This window comes from Microcaecilia unicolor, chromosome 8 (genome assembly GCF_901765095.1).
Source record: "Microcaecilia unicolor chromosome 8, aMicUni1.1, whole genome shotgun sequence".
In the NCBI taxonomy this organism is placed as follows: domain Eukaryota; kingdom Metazoa; phylum Chordata; class Amphibia; order Gymnophiona; family Siphonopidae; genus Microcaecilia; species Microcaecilia unicolor.
The window spans coordinates 142,375,500-142,395,186 of NC_044038.1; the positions used below are offsets into that span (position 1 = coordinate 142,375,500).

The 19,687-nt window shown below is 43.6% G+C and overlaps 1 protein-coding gene across 3 annotated transcripts in view; it reads left to right on the plus strand.

Annotated features, from left to right (window-relative positions):
- ATP10B (ATPase phospholipid transporting 10B (putative)) overlaps positions 1-19,687 on the plus strand; it is a 234,335-nt gene that overhangs the window by 185,651 nt on the left and 28,997 nt on the right. For all 3 annotated transcript variants that reach the window (XM_030212611.1, XM_030212612.1, XM_030212613.1), the window contains 5 exons: positions 1,008-1,599; positions 6,330-6,436; positions 7,931-8,057; positions 9,830-10,014; positions 15,000-15,318. In XM_030212611.1, the coding sequence (XP_030068471.1) occupies positions 1,008-1,599; positions 6,330-6,436; positions 7,931-8,057; positions 9,830-10,014; positions 15,000-15,318 (1,330 nt within the window). The remainder of the gene's footprint in view (positions 1-1,007; positions 1,600-6,329; positions 6,437-7,930; positions 8,058-9,829; positions 10,015-14,999; positions 15,319-19,687) is intronic.

A 19,687-nucleotide genomic window follows, 5' to 3' on the forward strand; every position in this document is an offset into this window, starting at 1 on the left:
TTATGTTCTTATGTTCTAACAGTCTGAACATCGTTGATACCTGGATATTTTCAGTGTGGCAACAACTGTATAATTATATATGTCTTTTTTCCAGGTTGACATCTGCTGTCAACCAGATAAATAGCTTTGAATATGGACCTGCCTATAGGAAAACAGACCAGTTTGGATCACTTAAAATCTAGGCTATATCAAAAGTACATTGTGATGTTATTAAGCAAAGTAGCAAACAAAGAAAGGCATCATGAAATGGTCATAATTTGAATTCAATTAATTATTATAAGAACCTTATTTATTGTATTCCCTGATTTTGATCACAATCATATGTATATGAAAATTCTCAGTCACTTTAATTGGTCAATGTAATGTCCAAAGTGTGTGTGTGGGGGGGTTCCACTCAAGTAATCAAACTAGGAGTGGCCTAGTGGTTAGGGTGGTAGACTTTGGTCCTGGGTAACTGAGGAACTGAGTTTGATTCCCAGCACAGGCAGCTCCTTGTGACTCTGGGCAAGTCACTTAACCCTCCATTGCCTGCCACATTGAGCCTGCCATGAGTGGGAAAAGCGCGGGGTACAAATGTAACAAAAAAAATGGTTGTACCATATAGACTTCAGCGGTGACTCACATGGTCACACAGTCCATGGTCGCGTGCCTACTCATATTAATATTATAATTAAAATCCAGTTTAAGTTAGCATGACCGATGAGGAGGCAGGCGAGTCATGGACTATGTGTCCTTGTGAAAAGAGTGTCTGCTGAGATCTGTATGGCGCAACCATTTTGAGTGCTAGATGTGTTTCATTTGATTATATGAAAACTCATTGAGCAGTGGTACGGGTATGTCGGCCAATCATGTCTTCCAGTTCACCTTCTGTAGTACTTCATGATAGAGAAAAGAACCCACACTTCTTGTTTCATCACTATTGCCTATACTGCAAGCCATTTTTGTGTGCTACGGGTCATGTAAGATGTCACATTGCAATCATCTCCTTCTCTTGTGCACATTTCAAGGTTACAGAGCCACCACAACTGAAGTCACCAGGGACATCCTTAGAGAAGTTTCAGCAGCTGTTCCAGAGGCTAAAATTCATGAGACTTAGTCAGTCATCGTCTTCAATGCAGTCCAGCTCAGATATTGGAGCAATACCCACTGCAAAAGGCAACAAAGTGAGCCCAGCCACTAGCGAACTGGACAAAGATAGTACTTCATGCTTCGGTTCAGGATATGGAGACTATGTGGGTAGAGAAGACTCTTCAGTCAGTAAAAACAGTATAGACAGCATCAAGGACATCATTGCTTCAGTTGCCCCAAGTCCAGAAGAGACAGAATTTTGTTATGAAGCTGAAAGCCCAGATGAAGCTGCATTGGTGCATGCTGCTCGAGCTTACAGTTTCACTCTTGTATCTCGGACCCCTGATCAGGTGACAGTGAGGCTTCCACAGGGAACCCTTTTGACTTTTGAACTTCTTTACACATTGGGCTTTGACTCGGTGAGAAAGAGAATGTCGGTGGTTGTGCGACACCCGCTGACGAAGGAGATAATCGTATATACCAAAGGAGCAGACTCAGTCATCATGGACCTTTTAGAAGACCCTGCGAAAGGTAATTAAAATCTCCAAGTACATTAACATTACTGCATGTTTTATACCATCCTCTATAATAATTCTCACCTCCAACGTTCTAATGTGCCTGGTACCGTGGCTCCCTCGGAGGTGGTCTGCTAGGCAGTTTAGAATGCACTGACGTCAGTGATGTCACTGACAGCTGATTCCAAGGGAAACAGCTGTCAGTGCCCCCCCCCTCGGCGCAACATCCAAGCCCCTGCCCTGCAAAACCGCGAGCCAGGCAGGGGGAGGAGTAGGGAAACACACGGAGCGTGTTTCCCTACTCCTCCCCCTGCCTACCAATCAGCTCTCAGTGCCCCCCCTAGGCGCAACACCCAAGCCCCTCTGCCCTGGCGCAGCACCCAAGCCCCTACCCCCCCTCGACGCATCACCCAAGACCCTCCCCCTGGCACATCCCCAAAGCCCCTACCCCCCCCCCCCTTCTTGGGCACATCAACTCCCTCGCCACCCGCAGCCGCCAATACTAACGCTGTCCAGCCGCTGCTGCTTCTCCTGTGGAGCAGCAGCAGCCGGTACAAAAAGAAAAAAGCCAAAAAAAGATTTTTAACCTGAAATGCGGCTCCATAGACAGCCATCTGGCATTGGCTGTCGTCACTGCAGCGTCTCTCCTCTCCCCTCCACGTCACTGCCCCTGCAGGAAGACCCCGGAGGAGCGCAGCGACGTCAGAGGGGAGAGGAGGAGCGGCTGCAGAGATGACAGCCAATGCCAGATGGCTGTCTATGGAGCCGTGTTTCAGGTTTAAAATCTTTTTTTGGCTTTTTTTTCTTTTTGTACCGGCTGCTGCTGCTCAACAGGAGACGCAGCAGTGGCCGGACAGTGTTAGTATTGGCGGCTGCGGGTGGCGATGGGGTTGATGTGCCCAAGGGGGGGTAGGGGCTTGGGTGATGCGCTGGGGGGGGTAGAGTTTTGGGTGATGCGCCGAGGGGGGAGGGGAGGGTCGCTGGACATGGGTGGCTGGAGAGGGCAGGGGGAGGGAAGGGTCGCTGGACATGGGTGGCTGCAGGGGGAGAGGAGGGTCACTGGACATGGATGGCTGCAGGGGGGGCAGATTGTAAGCTCTTTGAGCAGGGACTGTCTTTCTTCTATGTTTGTACAGCGCTGCGTATGCCTTGTAGCGCTATAGAAATGCTAAATAGTAGTAGTAGTAGGGAGGGGGTCCTGAGACCAGATGGGTGGCTGCAGGGGAGGGCAGAGGAGGCAGAAGGGATGCTGCAGGGGGGGCAGGGGGAGAGGAGGGTCACTGGACATGGGTGGCTGCAGGGGGCAGGGGAGAGAGGTGGGTCGCTGGACATGGGTGGCTACAGGGGGGGCAAGGGGAAAGGAGAGGAGGGTCATGGGACATGGGTGGCTGCAGGGGGCAGGGGAGAGGAGGGTCGCTGGACATGGGTAGCTGCAGGGGGAGAGGAGGGTTGCTGGACATGGGTGGCTGCAGGGGGGGCAGGGGGAGAGGAGAGTCGCTGGACATGGGTGGCTGCAGGGGGAGCAGGGGAGAGAGGAGGGCCGCTGCACATGCGTGGCTGCAGGGGCAGAGGAGGGTTGGTGGGGAGGGGGTCCTGAGACCAGATGGGTGGCTGCAGGGGGGGCAGGGGAGACAGGAAGGACGCTGCAGAGGGGGATTACCTTGCTAGCGCCCGTTTCATTGCCTACCGAAACGGGCCTTTTATACTAGTTCATAATATTGTCCACATTATCTGCATGTCCCCAAGGGCAGTATTCTGACTCACAGAATGTTAGTGAGTTAAGGTTTCTCCAGATACACAAATACTTCCAAGCTTTTGAGAGATGTTACCATAACAACCCCTAGTATTCTCTTTCTCCATCAGAGATAAAGTGCATACTTTACTGAACAAGTGTTCTGAATACAGAACAGATTAGTTAAGCCTCATAGGCAACGTACAGCAAGTGAATTGTGTGTTCTGACATAACCTAGAAATGCCAGACTTTATAGGGAAATTTTAAAACATTTTTATGGGACCTACACCATAAAGACCCCCATTTTACATAGAATGAGGAGATCAGAATTGAGACATTCAGGTTAGGGTGTGCCTATGTTTGTGTGGATATAGAGCCTTTACTAAAATAATTACAGGGATACAGACATATTTGCTGGCACATGCAGTAGAAACAGCCATTTTACAAATCTACATGTGGAAAAAATCAATGCAAGAAACTTGGGGGTTCTTTTACAAAGACACGCTGAATATAGCTTGTGGTAGTGTAGGAACGGGTTTTTGGCGCGCACAGATCCATTTTTCAGCGCGCCTGCAAAAAATGCCTCTTTTTTCTTTTTTTTGCCGAAAATGGACGTGCAGCAAAATCAAAATTACTGCACATCCATTTTGGGTCTGAGACCTTATCGCCAGCCATAGACCTAGCAGTAAAGAATTTGGGCGGTAATGACCTATGCGAGTCAGATGCCACTTGGCGCGCGTCTGCTATGAGCTCCACAAAATAAAATATATTTTTCAGATGCTCGTAGTGGATGCACGCCAAAATTGAAATTACCGCAAGGGCCACATGGTAACTGGGCGGTAACCCCAATTTGGCGCGCATATGGGCGCACATAGGCACCTACGTGGCTTACTAAAAGAGGCCCTTGCTAACTTATACTTTTAAATTGCTGAAACTTGCATGTGTTGGTTGACATGTCACAAGTTACAGGTATATATGAGCTATTTTGTAAGCCTGTATGTATAAATTCTGCTAATTATCTAAAGAGACCATAACCTTTATTTATTTTCAATTTAGAAGGGGGAAATAAACAATGGGGGATTAAAAAGGATACCTCCCTTAATCCCTTCTGCAAAGGGCTGGTAAAACAAACACTTTTTTAAACCGATGCATGCCAGGGAGCACTTGTAAATCCGAGCATGAAAACATTAGGTCATCTGTGTGCTTTCTCCTATTGAAACGGGGACTAAACATGCAGATGTTTGACCTACCCAGGCCACATCCCCTTGCAATTTGCACATATTGGGCCAGATTCTATATGTGGCGCCTGAAAAATCCATATGGAACAAATTTCCACCTAAGTGTGTTCTGTAAGTGGCGCCTAGATTTAGACGCAAAATATAGAATACGTTTAGTCGATATCCCAGCACCTAGAATTATATGCATCCATTTACACCAAGGAAACTGTGGTGTAATTACCGGTGTGTAGATTTAGGCACAAAGGGGCATATTCTATAACAGTGCGCATAATTTTTGTAATGAGCACAAAACCCTCATTTCCCTGCCTATAACCACACCCCGTTTTGGCTGCGCACCTTAGAATTTAGGCACTCTGCGTTACAGAATATACTTAGCAAGTTCTGCACGTAAATTTGAATTACTGTCAATTAGTGCTCATTATTACTTGTTAAGTGCTGTTATCAACACTGATGAGCTTGTTAAGCCAATTACATTTCGTACGGTGTTATAGAATATGCTTGGATTTCAGCCTGGAACACTAGGCGCGTTATATAGAATCTGGAGGATTGGGGGAATTCAGTAAATGGCATCCAAGGTTAGGTGCTGGGAACATCAGCCCTAAATTGGTATTCTACAAAGCGTGCCCTGCTCACAGTGTCCTTTGTGGAGTACTAGTTTAGCGGCAATCTCACATCTAATTTTGGGCGCTAGAGTTAAGCCTATTAAAACCTGGTGTAATGCTGGTGCTCAACTGAGGTGTGGAAATGACATTATTCTATAACATCCGTGCCTAAATCCTGGGAATGCCCCTGGCCTGCTCATGCCAAGTTTCCAAAGAGATGAGTTTTAAGTTCCACTTTAAATTTTAAAGTATGGGTTGCGACCATAATGAACTTGGGAGAGTATTCCAAAGAGAAGGGCCTTGCACTGAGAAAATAGAGTCTCTAGTGTGTTCATGAAAGAGAACATGATGGCCACACCCTCTTTCCAGTTGCATGCAAAAGAATTAGGCACTCAGGGCCTTAGTCTATAAAGGTTATGCTCCTAAAATTTATGCTTCTAAATTTATGTGCATAATTTATGCTCTAAATTACGAGCTTAATCTATTTTGGAGCATAGATTATGCTCATAATTTAGGATCTTAAATTTTAGGAGCATAAATTTAGGAGCATAACTTTATAGAATAAGGCCCTCAGTTCACAGAATAGGGGCATAAATCAGTTACATGTCCAACTGTTATTTAGTTCCAAGTAGTGCTTATTAAGGCCAATTATTGGTCCTTATCTCCAATTAAGTACCAATTTGGCACAGATTAACTAATTATGTTACACACATATATGACCCTATTCTCTAACTGGGGGTGGGGAAAAAGGGCCCTGTGGTAGCAGCAGGGGCCATTTTTCCGGCACACCTGGGCCCTTTTTATTGCAGTGGGTAAAAGCCCCCAAAATAAAATGGCCATGCTGTAAAGGCCATTGAGGTGACGGTAAGGGCTCCTGTGGTAACTCAGTGGTAACTGGGCAGCATGTGGTGATGCCCGATTATTGCCGGGTTACCTCTGCACTAAAGTAACTCAGAGTCCCCAGACTATATAAGAATTTTGGATATGAGGTATTGCAAAACTGATAATAAAAAACTTCCATTGTTCCTATAGACCAGCACATAGCTCATCATATGGGAACTGACTACTGCTGTAATCTGTGCCCTTTTCAAGCTTGGCTTCAAGGTTTTGAGGCTCGATTGGGGAAAATCTGTGACCAGAAAAAATTATAGAATTTTGCATCCTTATTTTACAGCAAGTGCGAATGAGGGAAAGAAACTGCTAAAAATACAAGGGCGGACTCAAAGGCATCTGGACTGGTATGCGAGAGATGGTCTGAGGACTCTGTGCATAGCGAAAAAGGTAGGAAAAGGCATCCAACTGAACACAATTCTTTAGTTCCTATCCTTCACCAAGAGGGTGGTAGTCACTTGACACAACTTCCAGCAGAGATGAAGGGAAATAAAATTTGAAAGAAAGATATTGTGCTTGGAGAAGACACATGAAAGGCAATGTATAACTGGTGCCCGCAGTTATGCACCACTTTGTAAAATTACAGAATTGAGAGGAGAAAAGCCAGGAAGAAACCTCTCCATAAGTCCAAGGGGAAACAGAAGAGTAGTGGATAGCACACTGACTTCCACACGGAGAGTGTCAAAACATAGGGCTTTATTGAGGCGCCAACAATTGACCTGGCACGGGGCCGTGTTTCACCCGATATGCCCGCCTGCTTCAGGAGTCAGTTACAACACTTAAGAGGCTACAAGGTTTGTGTGGTGCCCAAACGTGAGACAACTCTGTAGAGCCGATTTAGACATGAATCGCCACATAGATACCACTGGATTGCATTGGCACCAGACCGCCACTCCTTTTTTTGATCTAGCATTGGAGTTGGTACGTGGCAGAGGCCAGGACTACCGCCAGGCTCCAGCGGTAACCCGGCGGTAGGCCCAATTTACTATGCACGAATGTGGTGGTAGCCCTACCGCCTGTTAGTAAAAAGGCCCCTAACCAGGGCCTGAAAGAGCACAGTAAGCAGAAACAAATAGACAGACTGGGAGAAGCAGTTTAATAGGGTCCTCAATAAACGGAAAAGTTAAATATCTTATTCTGAATTCTTGCAAACTGGGAGGCAGACTAACCCATGGTTTGGAGAGGGGATTATGACTGCCTTGTAGAGTTGATAACATGCACACAATTAAACCTGTGTGCTGGTTTACAACTACTGAGCAGTATACCAAACAGGGCTAACTCATATGATCTATCTGGTGTCCATTTAGGGTAGCTGGTGTGCTCTAGCCTTCTTACTAAGACCCTTGTGCATTCTTAATCTGTCTGGCTACTCTGGCTTTACTCTAAATCAAGGCTTCTGAAACCTGTTATGGCGATCCCATTGCCACCTGGTTTTCAGGGTATCCATAATAAATATGCATGAGATAAACTTGCATAAAATTGGACAACACAGTGCACCAGTTTTACTTATTTATTTATTTATTTGCATTTAATTCACATTTTTTTCAGTAGTAGCTCAAGGTGAATTACACTCAGCTACAGTAGGTATTTTTCCCTGTCCTTGGAGGGCTCACAATCTAACCCCCCTTTTACAAAGCCGCTGTGTTGGCATTACTGCACTGGCAGCCACTAGCGCAACTTTGTAAAAGTGGGAATAAGTTTGTACCTGAGGTAAAGTTAAGTGATTTGCACAAGCTCACAAGGAGCTACAGTGGTATTTATCTCATGCATATTCATTGAGAATATCCTGAAGCTTCAAGTGGCTGTAAGATCTCAGGACACATCAGGGAAGGCCTGTCCTAAAGAATGTGTTCATATGACTTAGTTTAATCCTTCTTCTTGTAGGTTTTAAGTCCAGAGGATTTTCAGAAATGGTCCAATTTTCGCCAAGAAGCAGAGGCAGCAATTGATAACCGAGAGGAACTACTGATGGAGACAGCTGAGCATCTGGAAACTAAACTCACTTTACTGGGTAAATGTGAGAAAGGAATCCCTAAAATATAGCCATATGGAAAATGTTCTACATTGCAAGCTGGGCAGCAAAGCAGCATTATTTGAACATTTTCTGGCGCAATGATTTTTCTGCAATGCTCTCTTTATAAACAGAAGCTGAAATAGATTTTAGGAAACTTACCAACTTTTTCATGCATAAGGTGATATTGCAAGTACGAATAAACTAAGGGCCCCTTTTACCAAGCTGCGGCAAAGGGGGGCAGGCGCTGGTGTCGGCTCGTGTTTTACATGTGCACCGAGGCCCCCTTTTACCGCAGCTGGTAAAAGGGAAGTCTTGCCTTCCTGCAGGAAATGGCCATTCAACAAGTAAAGCACCCATTGAGGTGGTAGTAAGGACTCCCATATTAACCCAGTGGTAACTGGGCAGTGCACGGCACTGCCTGATTACCACCGGGTACACTCTGGCTCTACAAAAATAAATAAATTCTTGTAGTGCCAGAAATGACGGCACGCTAAGGGTGGGAAGTATCACCAGGCTGCTGCAGTAGCCTGGTGGTACTTCCTGTATAGCGAGCAGTAAGCCAGCGTTGGGCTTACTGCCACTTAGTAAAAGGAGCCCTAAATGAAACTAAACTTTTTTGCAAAGCAATGCACTTAAATGCTGGAATTTTAATCATTTTTGTGTGTAAGGGAACACTTATGTAAAGGCCTCAGAAAATAAAAGTATGTGCCTTAATTGCATTGCATGTACTTTTAGGATGGGTGTGCATGTAACAGAGTTTGGACGGAGCATACATATATGCACAAAAATGATGAAATACCATAATTTATGTGTGTTTTTGCCAAATGTGCCAAGCGAGCCTACCTCATCCCTGCAAGCTTTGACTCCATCCCCACCTAGTCCCCTCATACTCAAACTCCACCCCCCTTCTCCGCAAGCTTTGACCTCACCGCTGCATGTTTTGCAATTTTATGTATTATGGAGGCCTATAACCAAAGAAAAATATTTCAAGTACATGTAAATGACAAAACATCTTCATCAGCATCACTTGTTCAACAAAAAGTTGGTAAATTGGTCAGGGTGTATCTCAGGGATAGAAAATGACACAGGAACAGAGTCTGTCCCCATCCCCACCCCATCCCTACAAGCTTTGATTCCCATCTCCACCCTGACCCCACAAATTCTGGTAAATTTATTGCTGTTACCGTGGATTTACTGTGGTTTACCATGCATCCCCATGTCATTCTCTAATGATTGCACCTTACATGAAGGTACTTTTCAGCCATTTACAGTAGAATTTTATAAAAAAAAAAAAAGAGGCCTACTTTTTTTTTATAACATAGGCTTGAAATAGGCACATTTTTGCTATTTTCAACTAGTCACCCAGTTACAAAATTACCCTTGGTTTAACTAAACGCATTCATTAACTGTTGTATTAACAACTTAGTAAATAGATCCCAAAATGGGAGAAAAACTCAAGTAAATTGGGGTCTATAGTAAAAAAAAAATAAAATAGGAAAGTTAAGTGACATACTCAAAGTCACACTTTGGGAATGAACCACCTCCATGTTTCAAAGCTTTGTGCTCATATCCTAACCCCAGCCTCACAAATATGTCAAACTTACTGCTAAGTTAAAGCAACATTTTAGGCAAAGATGATGGTTTTAACTGTGTACTACTTGTCCACAATGTATAGCCTTATAAGAAAAAAGTTTTAAATTGCAAGATTTTCTGACTTGAAAACCCATTCTTCAAAGGAAAATGTTTGCTTTACTTGTGATGTTTCCTAGGAGCAACAGGTATTGAAGATCGACTGCAGGAAGGGGTGCCAGACACCATCGCTGCACTCCGGGAGGCAGGAATTCAGATCTGGGTGCTGACTGGAGACAAGCAGGAGACTGCCATAAATATTGCATACTCATGCCAGCTGTTAGACCAGAAAGATATGGTCTTTACAATTAACACGGAGACCAAGGTGTGTCACAATTTAAGGTCTCTCTATTGGTACTGCCAATAAAGAGCCTCTGAGGGAGACTGAACTGGCCTGGAGCAGGGCTAACCCCCCCCCCCCCCCCCCCCACGATCATCGCTGCTGCCACCCCCCACCCCACAATCATCATCTACTGCCACCCTACACCACGATCATTGCCTCTGCCGCCCCCCCCGGATCGTTGCTGTAATTCAAAATTTCAATACCTTGGCTGGCAGGGATCTTAAGGCCCCGCCAGCAGAAGACGTTTTACTCCAGCGCTGACTCTTCACTCTGCCGATTGCCTGCCCCTGCGGCTGCTTTTTCTCTCAGGGCATGCTCAGTTTCAAAACTGAGCATGCGCGTACCTGAGAGGAAAAGCAGCTGCTCAGCAAGCAATGGGCAGAAGAGCAGCACTGGAGGAAGACCTGCAGTGTCTGCTGCTCCAGGTCCTCCCCAGCCTCCAAGGGGGGTCCGGCGCCGGAATTTTCTCTCTCCTGCTCCTGTCGGGATGTGATCACTTAGGTCCCATCAGGAGCAGGAGAGAGAGACCCCGGCGCCCGGGAATTTCCCCCCCCCCCCCACCACCCCTCTCGGCGGCCCTGCAGCCACAGATATACCATCCATTGACCTAGAATAATTGTGATTTTGTAAGTTTGGCAGGAGCATGTGTAACTCACTGTTTTCTGTAAGTTACATGCTTAACAGACCCGCCCATGCCCCTCCCATGCTCCCCCATGAGAACTAGCTCCTTGCTTTTACACACTATGAGCCAGATTCAGTAAATGGCAACCAAAGTTAGGCGCCATTATAATCTGCGCTCTGCATAGAGCATCTTATAAACAGTAATAGCTTGGCGCACTTCCCACACTAACTTTGGGCATGAGCACTTATGCCTGCCAAATACTGGTGTAAATCGTCACACCCAACAGAAGGCAGTTGGGCACGTAAATCCAAGTATTCTATAACATTGTGCCTAATTTCTGGGAATGCCCATGCCGATCTCATGGCCATGCCCCCTTTTGAGTTGTGCTTTATGACATTTAGGCTTGTGTTATAGAATAGGGCATAGGAAAGATCTGTGCATAACTCTGAGTGAGTGCCAGTTAACACCAATGATTGGCTATTAATACCTCATTAATTAATTAATTTGTGTGCCCAACTTTGTACAACCCATGTAGAAGCTGGGGGTTTACCACTTATGAATGCCCATACAGAACAGTGTTAGTAGCCCTTCTGCCACTTAAATGGCGTAACTGTACAATTAACATAGAAACAGAGAAAAATGTAGGCAGATAAAAACCATATAGCCTATCCAGTCTGCCCATCCATGCCATCTACTCTCCCTCTCAATCCCTTAGAGATCCTATGTACTTGTCCCAAGCTCTCTTGAATTCAGATACCGTTTTCATCTCTACCACTTCCATCAGGAGGCTGTTCCATGAATTCATCACTGTTTCCTTGAAGAAGTATTTCCTTAGGTTACTTCTGAGTCTGTCTCCTTTCACCTTCATCCCATGCCCTCTTGTTGCAGTTTCCTTTCAATTGTGACTTGCCGCCTATGCATTTATGTAGCATATGTCTCTCTCATATCTCCCCTCTCCCACTTTTCTTCCAAAGTATACATATTGAGATCTTTAAGTCTGTCCTCACGTGCTAGTATGGTCTCAAGAGGCATGTAAGTGTGGGTGCCTTGTTATAGAATTGCCCTTACCATGTGGTGGTGTTCATGGGTGTGATGTTGCCCTTACCACGCCTTCAGATAAGTAAAGAAAATAGTACTAAGCTCATGGTCTTAAGCTGTCTGGAGAATGGCACAGTATGGTAAGAGGTTGCCAGGTATTTGTGACCTGGATTGGTCACTGTTGGAAACAGGATGCTGGGCTTGATGGACCTTTGGTCTTTCCCAGTATGGCAATACTTATGTACTTATGTAGGTCTTTTTACTACAACTGACATGAAATCTGCACAGCCATCACTATTATTTCAACTTGAGATCAGTAAGGACCAGGCATTGCCATGCACAGTGCAATTAGAACTAAGAGAAAGTAATGGTAAAATGGGGGAGGGAGGTGTAATGACCCATTTGAGTGGATCCTTAAGCCATAGGCATTCTCTGAGTCTTCATATGGGGAACCTCCACCCTCCTGAGACACGTAGAAACCCATAAAACTGCAAAACATGAAAACATGCAAGGAGTTAAATTGAAAAACCTGCATAACGCTGGGTCTTAGTGCTATGGAAATTGTGTTGTGCTGATAATATAATCCCAGCCCCAGGTGACACTTGTATTTTCAACATAGTATATATGTCAGTTTAGGTAACATGTTGGCATTCATCCATTAACTTTCAAACACCCTATAACGAAGTATATCTATTGTTGCTGATTTCCTTGCCCTTGTGTGGAATGTAGTTGCTAAGAAATGGTTACACCCACCTCTGTGTCCTTCCTGGAAAAAGCCTCTGTCTTGATAATACGTTTTTTTTTCTTCAGAACCTGCAAAAGTAGTTTGCTTTGCACGTACAGCAAGAAAGTAAGCTATTTTCCAGGTATTTTAAGAGCAATTTGATAAGTGGGCGCCCACATTTACATGGAACACTGGCTTCCTGTCTCTTCATGCATTAAATTTAAGATTCTTCTGCTGGTATTTAAATCAAGATTCCATCTGCTGCAGCCTACCTCAGCAATCTCCTTATTCCCTACATGCTGTTTATGCTCTGCTGACAACCTCCTCACCCTTCCACCTCCCACCTGTATAAGACTGTCCTCTACCTGTGAATCTGCTTTCTGCTACTTAGGTCCCCAGCTATGGAACAACCTTCTATTGCGTGTCAGAAACCAACCAACACTCCCTAAATTCAAGCAGGCCCTTAAAACTCACCTTTTCTCCAGCTTCTTTTTTTTTTTTTATTACTTCTTAGTTTTTTTTTCTTTGGTTTAAGTTCTACATCAATAAGAAAATTGCAATTGATATTGAACACTGCAGTTAGGCTGATTTTTGGACTCAGTAGATTCAGTAGTGTGTCTTATTATTAATTTACCTTAGTTTTAAGATATCTTGTTTGTTTTTTCAAATACTGAATGGGTGTACTTCTGAATTGTTGATTAAAAAAAATTGTCTCATTGACCTTGCCCAAGCTTTTCTCTGTGCTTATATAATCAATTGATACTTCGACCTCCTTCTTTCTGAAATGTTTGTTTTTCCAAAATAGCCAAATACCTTGTTTTCGGTTTTGGGCATATCATTTTGGAATTCGCTCCCTTTGAATATTAGAATAGAGCATAAAAATCAATCGTTTCGGAAAAGGGTTAAAGCATTTTTGTTTAATTAGTTAGGAGGAGTAACTTGTTTTGTATGTCTGAAAGAATAATTATTTTTAGAAATGGAATTGTGTTACTTTTTTCTCTCTCTTTTTTTTTTTTTAAAGATCACAATATCCTGTATTTTCTGTTGTACACCACATTGAACCTGATTAGGGATTAACAAGAGTTACATTGACATTGACATTAACCTTCTTTATTCCTCTCTTATACCTCTTTGCCTTCTCCTTATTCTGTTCCCTGGATCCCTCTCCCCCTCTCTACCTACCTCTCTCCTTCCCTATCATTTTTTTTGTAATGTAAACTGCTTTCCCCCGAATTCTATATATCATACCGAGATTTCCGCACGGAAATTGAAGCGTAATCCATTACAATGTGCGTAACCTAATTGGTTAACAAGTCAGTCAGCTCTGATAATTGCCAATTAACAAGCAATTATTGATACTAATTGACATTAATTAGAAATTACACAAAGAACTGTCTAGGCATTTTCTATAATGCGCTGAGTGTAAATTCTAAGTTACATAGTTGAAAAGAAGGTATGGCCATGGGCGTGGAATGGGCGGGTCATGGGCGTTTCTAAAATCTATGTGTGTTGTTATAGAATACACCCTGTCCGTGTATAATTTAAGCGTCAGCATTTATACCAGGTTTTATTTGGTGTAACTGCCTGCGATTAAATTTAGTTGTGTTGACAGATGCACTGTGTATTTTGTAAACCGTGCAGAAATTCAGGCTTATTCTATAAAGTATGCCTAAATTGAAACCACTCAGTTGGATTGGCCACTGTTGGAAACAGTATACTTGGCTAGATGAACCATTGGTCTCACCCAGTATAGTTATTCATATGTGCTTATGGGTTGAGAACCCCTGCTGTACACCCATAAGATCTGCCCCAAGCCATCACCATGCAAGATCTGCCCCAAGCCATCATCATGCATTTACTTAAGAGAAGCTTTCCCTTATTTAACACAAGAAGCATTAGAAAAATCAGTATCTGGAAAAGTCTTCCAGAGATGTAAACTATAGCTCCGGTGTAAAGGTTTTAGTTCCAAACAGCAGGCAACATCTCAGTACTGTTAAATAATGGTTTGACAGGGACTCTTCTGGTTCTCAATCTACTCCTCGAGGCACGCCCAGCCTGTTGGATTTTCAGGATATCCACAATAAATATATATGAGATAGATTTGCATGCATTGCCTCCTTGGTATATAAATGTGTCTCATGCATAGTTATTGTGGATATCATGAAAACCTTACTGGCTAAGTCTGCCCCGAAGACTAGGCTGAAAATCACTACTGTAGAGTTCAGTGTTATATATTCCCCTTTTCTTAGTAGGTTGCTGATTTGGTACCAAGCCTTGCTTCTGATGGGTGCTCTCTTTCAAAACAGCCTCCTAAAATAGTTGAGTTTTCCATAATCTTCAGAACCCCAAGTCCACCAAAACTTTATAGCTGAACAAAGAAACAAATGAGATATTATGGGGCTGAATTAGGTCAACCTGACAGTTGACTAAAGATACATAAAAATAGACAGGATTCTAAAAAGAGCTAAAAACAAAACAAAATAACAGTTTCTTCCCTTCTAAAAAATAAATCTTAACAGTGAAAGTTTTTCTTGGAGGAAAAGGAGACAGAAATGTGGTGTAACCTTTCTTCCTATTTGACAGGAAATCTGTGAATCCTTGCTTGATTGCACATTGGAAGAGGTGAGAAAGTATTCCACTCCTACAAAGCCAAAGCGATGGTTTCTTGGAAGGAGAAGGACACCTACCTCATCTCTGGACCCTCCACCTGTTGCTCCTGATTTTGGGTTGGTGATTGATGGGAAAACACTAAGTGTAATCTTTCAAGGGAACCTGGAGATGAAATTCTTGGAGCTGACCCGAGCCTGCCGCTCAGTGCTGTGTTGCCGCGCCACACCCTTACAAAAGAGCATGGTAGTCAAACTGGTTCGGGACAAGCTGAAGGTCATGACTCTTTCTATAGGTATGGAGCTTTTTTATGGTCTTATACACTCTTGTTCAATGGGAGCTTCTCCAACACTTATATTTGATTGTCATGAATTGCTGTCTAGTGTTTACCTGAGAGATAGAATCTAGGTAGTTATAGAATGCTATTCTTTGGGCTTGGATTAGATAATTCAGATAACAGGATATCTATCTTGGATACAGGCTGGATAAATGTATGGGATCCGAAGCTACAACATTTCAGTAATACTACACAATCACATTTAGGCAGGATTATTACAGATACAGTGGGGGAAATAAGTATTTGATCCCTTGCTGATTTTGTAAGTTTGCCCACTGACAAAGACATGAGCAGCCCATAATTGAAGGGTAGGTTATTGGTAACAGTGAGAGATAGCACATCACAAATTAAATCCGGAAAATCACATTGTGGAAAGTATATGAATTTATTTGCATTCTGCAGAGGGAAATAAGTATTTGATCCCCCACCAACCAGTAAGAGATCTGGCCCCTACAGACCAGGTAGATGCTCCAAATCAACTCGTTACCTGCATGACAGACAGCTGTCGGCAATGGTCACCTGTATGAAAGACACCTGTCCACAGACTCAGTGAATCAGTCAGACTCTAACCTCTACAAAATGGCCAAGAGCAAGGAGCTGTCTAAGGATGTCAGGGACAAGATCATACACCTGCACAAGGCTGGAATGGGCTACAAAACCATCAGTAAGACGCTGGGCGAGAAGGAGACAACTGTTGGTGCCATAGTAAGAAAATGGAAGAAGTACAAAATGACTGTCAATCGACAAAGATCTGGGGCTCCACGCAAAATCTCACCTCGTGGGGTATCCTTGATCATGAGGAAGGTTAGAAATCAGCCTACAACTACAAGGGGGGAACTTGTCAATGATCTCAAGGCAGCTGGGACCACTGTCACCACGAAAACCATTGGTAACACATTACGACATAACGGATTGCAATCCTGCAGTGCCCGCAAGGTCCCCCTGCTCCGGAAGGCACATGTGACGGCCCGTCTGAAGTTTGCCAGTGAACACCTGGATGATGCCGAGAGTGATTGGGAGAAGGTGCTGTGGTCAGATGAGACAAAAATTGAGCTCTTTGGCATGAACTCAACTCGCCGTGTTTGGAGGAAGAGAAATGCTGCCTATGACCCAAAGAACACCGTCCCCACTGTCAAGCATGGAGGTGGAAATGTTATGTTTTGGGGGTGTTTCTCTGCTAAGGGCACAGGACTACTTCACCGCATCAATGGGAGAATGGATGGGGCCATGTACCGTACAATTCTGAGTGACAACTCCTTCCCTCCACCAGGGCCTTAACAATGGGTCGTGGCTGGGTCTTCCAGCACGACAATGACCCAAAACATACAGCCAAGGCAACAAAGGAGTGGCTCAGGAAGAAGCACATTAGGGTCATGGAGTGGCCTAGCCAGTCACCAGACCTTAATCCCATTGAAAACTTATGGAGGGAGCTGAAGCTGCGAGTTGCCAAGCGACAGCCCAGAACTCTTAATGATTTAGAGATGATCTGCAAAGAGGAGTGGACCAAAATTCCTCCTGACATGTGTGCAAACCTCATCATCAACTACAGAAGAAGTCTGACCGCTGTGCTTGCCAACAAGGGTTTTGCCACCAAGTATTAGGTCTTGTTTGCCAGAGGGATTAAATACTTATTTCCCTCTGCAGAATGCAAATAAATTCATATACTTTCCACAATGTGATTTTCCGGATTTAATTTGTGATGTGCTATCTCTCACTGTTACCAATAACCTACCCTTCAATTATGGGCTGCTCATGTCTTTGTCAGTGGGCAAACTTACAAAATCAGCAAGGGATCAAATACTTATTTCCCCCACTGTATGTCCTTTTCTTCTTTTGTCTACATTGGAGTTCCCTAGGAAAGGTGTTCCCTAGGAAGAAAATGAAAGCCAATAATAACATGAGAAGTGATCTAGCAAAACTTGAAAAATGGTTCTAAAATTCGGGGCTAAGATTTAGGGGGTATTTTACTACAGCTTAGCTCGAGTTATCTGAAGCAAGGCCCATAGGAATAAAATGAGCCCTGCTGCAGATAACTTGAACTAAGCTTTAGTAAAAGACCCCCTCAATGCTTAAAAAAAAAAAAAAAGTGCTGGGTCATGCATTTGGGCTACAAAAATCCAAAGGAATCTGAAAGCTTTCAAAGTGGTGTACATTCAGGTACAATTATTTTTCTGTCCCTGGAGAGGTCACAGTTTGTACTTGAGGCAATGGAATGACTTGCCCAAAAGATCACAAGGAGCTGCAGTGGGATTTGAACCTACTACTCCAACCATATATTTGCATCTTTGCTGATAGCTATGCATTGCTGTTTATTTAGTTTAATTTTATAATCAGTGCTTCATTACAGTAGTTCACCTTCTTTTATCTATTTTAACTTTTACATGAACAACTGAACATAAAATCCCTTAGTCCCTAGGTCTTTTGAACAGTACAAACAAACATGACAGCATTAAAACCAAATGAAAGATGTCAAGTATGACCTTTTATTAGATAAAATTTGTTCAATACCATACAAGATTGACATACAGAGGACAAAAGGTTTATAATTATTTACACCTAAGTTTTCTTTTCATTTAAGGCATAGGTCTGTTCCTGGTGCACTGAGATACCAGTCAATGCTCAGCCTACGGCAGTCAGTACTTTTTTTTTTTTTTAATGTTGGGCACCCTAGTCTGGGTTAGTCCCAGATATTCATTGCTGGGACATATCTTTTCTGTCCAAAGTTAGCCAGGTAGCTCTCTGGTTATCACTGTTAAATATCAGTGGTGCCTGGATAAATCCCAGTTCTGTCCAGACTCTGAATAATGCTGAGGCAATATGCCCAAATTTTCAGCAGCATTATTTGACTAAGTGCCACTGAAAATCTGGGTTAGACCCACTGAGTGAAAGTTATCTGTGTAGGAAATCCTTTATAGTAGTACAAATTATACCAACCAGTTGGTGGTGGTGCTTGCCCACTGAGGACCTTAAGTGAGAGGGAAAGAAAAAGAAGCAAAAATTCAAGAGGAAAATAATTAAAAAAGGGGGGGTCCAGGGTCCCCCTTGAGCTGACCAGAATCCTAAACAATTGCTCAATATGCTTATGCCTACTGCCAACTCTGCAAATACTGATATGAACCAGATTTGATTTCTTTATCACCTCCCTTCATAGACCAATGTGATTTATAATATATAATCATAAAATGCAATCAGTAATTTCAAAAACAATGTTCTATAGTGTAGCAAAACTACTCCTTACCCATCCCGACCAATGCCCCCTCCAACATTCCATCATTATGCATTCAATGTAACCTATAAAGATAAGACTCCTGCTCCTTTTTATTTTCTATTTGAATACGTTGGATTAAACCCAATCAGGGCATATCAGTGTTCAGAGCCACTAAACAATTTCAGATTGACCATGAAGTAGCAAGTAGTGATAACTGAATGTGTGTTTCCATTTGATGCTTCTTGTCACCAGTGGTTTGCACCAACGTAGTCTTTGATTACAAGATGAATGTATAGATTTCAATGAACTGAGAATGGGTTGATGGTTCAGGTGGTTAATACACAAAGGGCCCTTTTACAAAGCGATGGTAGAGCTACAACTGCTTTGTCGCATGCCAATCCGAAACTACTTCCAGCTGACCGCAGGAGCCAGTGGTAGTGCTGCCTCCACCACGCACCATTTCCAGCGAGCCAGAAATTATTATTTATTTTTTTCTGCCAGAGGCTTATGCAGTTTTCACTGCCCGGTAACCACCGGGTCAGCGCAGGAGCCCCTACCGCCTCCTTAATAGGAGGCAGTAAGGGCTCCTTCAGGAAATGGCCACACAGCAAGTATATACTTACTGCACAGCCATTTCAACCTTGGGAAAGGAATCGACTATATTTAGTGGATAATTTTACTAAGGATTGTTTGCATGTACAGGCATTTTTATATGCATTAAAAGGCTTTTATAAAATTACCCTATACTTTTTGCAGTTCTGTTGTATGCATGTTCAGAGGTGAAATTTGGCTTTACATGAGAAAATTTATTTCAGCTTCTGTGCAAGCATATATGTGTGTGTGTGGCTTCAATCTGTGCATGATCTCAGCCACTTTACCTCATCACCAGGGACCCTCAGTAGGAGCCAGGGCAGGGATCAAGGGGTAGGGTGATGGTAGGTCTGCCTCAGGAGCCTTTGGTTGAGGTGCTCATATGCGGAGGAGCTTATCAGAGGGTCTTCATGTTCAAACAGCTCAGTTGAGGGGACATCATGATCGGTGGTGCTCCAGTGGTGTGGTTCTAATATCTGCAAGGAGCACCCCCAAAGCATGTTGATATCTGGGTGATGTCTCAAGTGG